Source organism: Cannabis sativa, chromosome 5 (assembly GCF_029168945.1).
Source record: "Cannabis sativa cultivar Pink pepper isolate KNU-18-1 chromosome 5, ASM2916894v1, whole genome shotgun sequence".
Taxonomy (NCBI): Eukaryota; Viridiplantae; Streptophyta; class Magnoliopsida; order Rosales; family Cannabaceae; genus Cannabis; species Cannabis sativa.
In genome coordinates this window covers 22,606,500-22,609,570 of record NC_083605.1, presented here as the reverse complement: position 1 = coordinate 22,609,570, position 3,071 = coordinate 22,606,500, and the positions used below count along the sequence as shown (strand labels likewise).

The following is a 3,071-nucleotide window of genomic DNA, read 5'->3' as shown; positions in this document are numbered from 1 at the left end:
GACACCCAGGAAGAAGATGAAGAGTTGACAAATGCTGAATTAAAAAGGAAAAGATTTGCTATTGACAAAAATAATTCTGTTATCAATGATTCCTTATTGCGTGGGAATGAGTCTGTGATAAGTGACACTGAAGTGTTCATGGGCCGAATGGATGTTAATGTGGAAATTGGGTCAAAAAATGTGAATGTGGTGGGTCCTGGATCCCAGGCCCACCAAGCATTATGAGTTGTATCAGTTGGAATTGCCGTGGGCTTGGGAACCCGCGGGCTTGCCAATTCCTTAAGGACATTGTTGTTCAAAAGAAGCCCAACTTTATTTTCTTGTGTGAAACTTTATGCAAAAAAGATGTGATTGAAAGATTAAGAGTCCAACTAAGTTTTGGAGGCAGCTTTTGTGTTGAGGCCCAAGGTCATAAAGGAGGGATTGCTCTTCTTTGGAAAGCCCAAGAGGAGGTTCGTTTACTTCAAATGCACACAACTTCATTGATGCAGAAATACTGATACAAAACACGATTCCATGGCGTCTTACGGGCATATACGGTGAACCCAAGAGAAGCTTGCGATTCAACACTTGGAAACTAATTCATGATCTTGCTATTTTTTCTCAACTACCTTGGTGTTTAATTGGTGATCTCAACAATATTGGTAGTCCTTCAGAGAAGAAAGGTGGTCGTCCTTATCCCTCCTCTCTTATTGCCGGTTTTCAAGAGGTTCTTCAGAGTTGTGATTTAATTGATCTTGACCTTCGGGGGTACCCTTTTACTTGGGAACGCAGCAAAGGTACTCCCTCTAGTGTTGAGATTAGGCTTGATAAAGCTCTTGTATCCCATCTTTGGCTCCAATCTTTTCCCCAAGCTACTCTTACCAATGGAGACTTCTCATCATCAGACCACATCCCTATCTTCCTTGAACCAAAACCACCGTGGCTGCCAAAGAAAATATACCACTTTCGGTATGAAAATTGCTGGAGCCGTGAGCCTTTTTGCTCCCAGCTGGTAGACGATTGCTGGAAAAATAATAATCACCTTTCTCTTGCTGAAAGAATCAAAGCTTGCGGCATTGCTTTGGATTCCTGGGGCCGCACTCTTACAGGTAATTTCAAGACTCGTATTTCCAAAAGTAAGCAGAAATTGTCTCGTTTGAAAAGTAGTACTGATGCTACTGATGTGCAGAATTTCATTACTGAGCAAACTAATTATTTTGAAATCCTTGCCCAACAAGAACTTTATTGGAAGCAGCGGTCCAAACAACACTGGTTACATGGAGGGGATAAAAATAGCAAATATTTTCATGCTTATGCAATCACTCGAAAATGCAATAATCAAATTCATGTTTTGCAAGATAGTCGTGGGGTTCTGAAGGATTGGGATTCGGGGCTTGAAACTGTCATCTCAAATTATTTTTCTGATCTTTACACTGCTAATGCTTCTCAGTATCTTTCGGTTGTCAATGGGGTCAATTGTTCGGTTGATATTGCTCAAAATAACGATCTTCTACAGCTAATCCAAGATGAGGAAGTTAAACACGCTCTGTTTTAAATGCATCCTGACAAAGCGCCAGGTCCTGATGGCATGGGTCCAGGTTTCTACCAAACTCACTGGGCAACTGTTGGTAAGAATGTTATCAAGTTTGCTAATGATTTTTTCATCTCTGGTCATTTTCCTGTTGGGATTAATGAAACTAACCTTGTCTTGATTCCAAAAAAGAAGAATTTCTCCTCTGTGGCTGATCTTCGTCCTATTGCATTGTGTAATGTGCTTTACAAAGTGGCTGCAAAAGTCCTTGCTAATAGGATGCGACATATTATTGACAAGGTAATCTCTGACACACAAAGTGCTTTTATTCCTGGACGTCTTATCTCTGATAATGTCATGGTTGCCTTTGAAGTCATGCACTACTTGAAAAGAAAGACGAAAGGAAAAAAGAGGTTTATGGCAATTAAATTGGACATGAGTAAAGCCTATGATCGTATTGAATGGGGCTATCTTCATGCTATCATGTCTAAAATGGGATTCGCTGACAGATGGATAAATTTGATCATGCAATGCGTGTCTTCGGTTCGCTACACTGTTGTTCACAATGGCCGAACCATAGGTCCTATTGTTCCTTCCCGAGGAATCCGTCAAGGCGACCCTCTTTCCACATATCTCTTTATTATTTGTGCTGAAGGGTTCTCCTCTTTGATACAACAAGCCGAATCAAGAGCTAGTCTTCGTGGTATTCGTGTTGCTAACCGCACCCCATCTATCACCCACATGCTCTTTGCCGATGACAGTTATTTGTTTTGCCAAGCTACCACCGAGGCTGCCACTAATCTTCTCCATCTGCTTCACTCTTTCGAGAATGCTTCTGGTCAGAAAGTCAATGCTTCTAAGTCTAATATTTTCTTCAGTTCGAATACAAGCTCCTCTATTTGTGATAGCGTTTGTAGCATACTTGGCATGGTTGAAGCTTCCGAAGGCAGTCACTACTTGGGACTTCCTAATATCATTGGTCGAAACAAGAATGCTATTTTGGGGTTTTTAAAGAACAAAGTCATAAACCGTTTGAATAGTTGGCATGACAAGTTTCTTTCTAGAGCAGGCAAGGAAATTCTTCTCAAAATGGTTATCCAATCACTTCCTACTTACGCCATGAATGTCTTCCTCATTACTACTGGTACTTGTGATGAGATTGAAAAGCTTATGGTTCGGTTTTGGTGGAAAACTAGTTGAAGCAAAGGGAATGAGACTAATTGGTATATTATTAAAATCATAATTAATTTAAATATTATTATAAAATATATTAAATAAAATTATTTCATATTTATGCTTATTTATTATACTATATGAAAACTAATTAGTTTCTACTGTAAACTTAAAAGGTAACTAAAAGTATAACTTTAAAATAACTAATCAGCAATTTAAATGCTTACCAATTTTACCAATAAGTTCTTTGAGTTTTTTTTTTTTTTTTAAAAAAAAAATATTATAAATTATTAGTTTTAAATATACTTGAAAGTAACATAAATATTTTTACACTTACAAAATAAAAAATAAGTAACGTAAAAGTATTTAAAACAACAAATTAATT

At 37.9% G+C, this 3,071-nt stretch overlaps 1 protein-coding gene across 1 annotated transcript; it reads left to right on the top strand.

Annotated features, from left to right (window-relative positions):
* The first annotated feature begins 221 nt into the window (after nucleotides 1–221).
* On the top strand, nucleotides 222–1,537 carry LOC133038223 (uncharacterized). Its single transcript, XM_061116312.1, has 2 exons — nucleotides 222–408; nucleotides 492–1,537. The coding sequence occupies exons 1-2, from the start codon at nucleotides 222–224 to the stop codon at nucleotides 1,535–1,537; spliced, it is 1,233 nt and encodes a 410-aa protein (XP_060972295.1).
* Nucleotides 1,538–3,071: the final 1,534 nt, after the last annotated feature.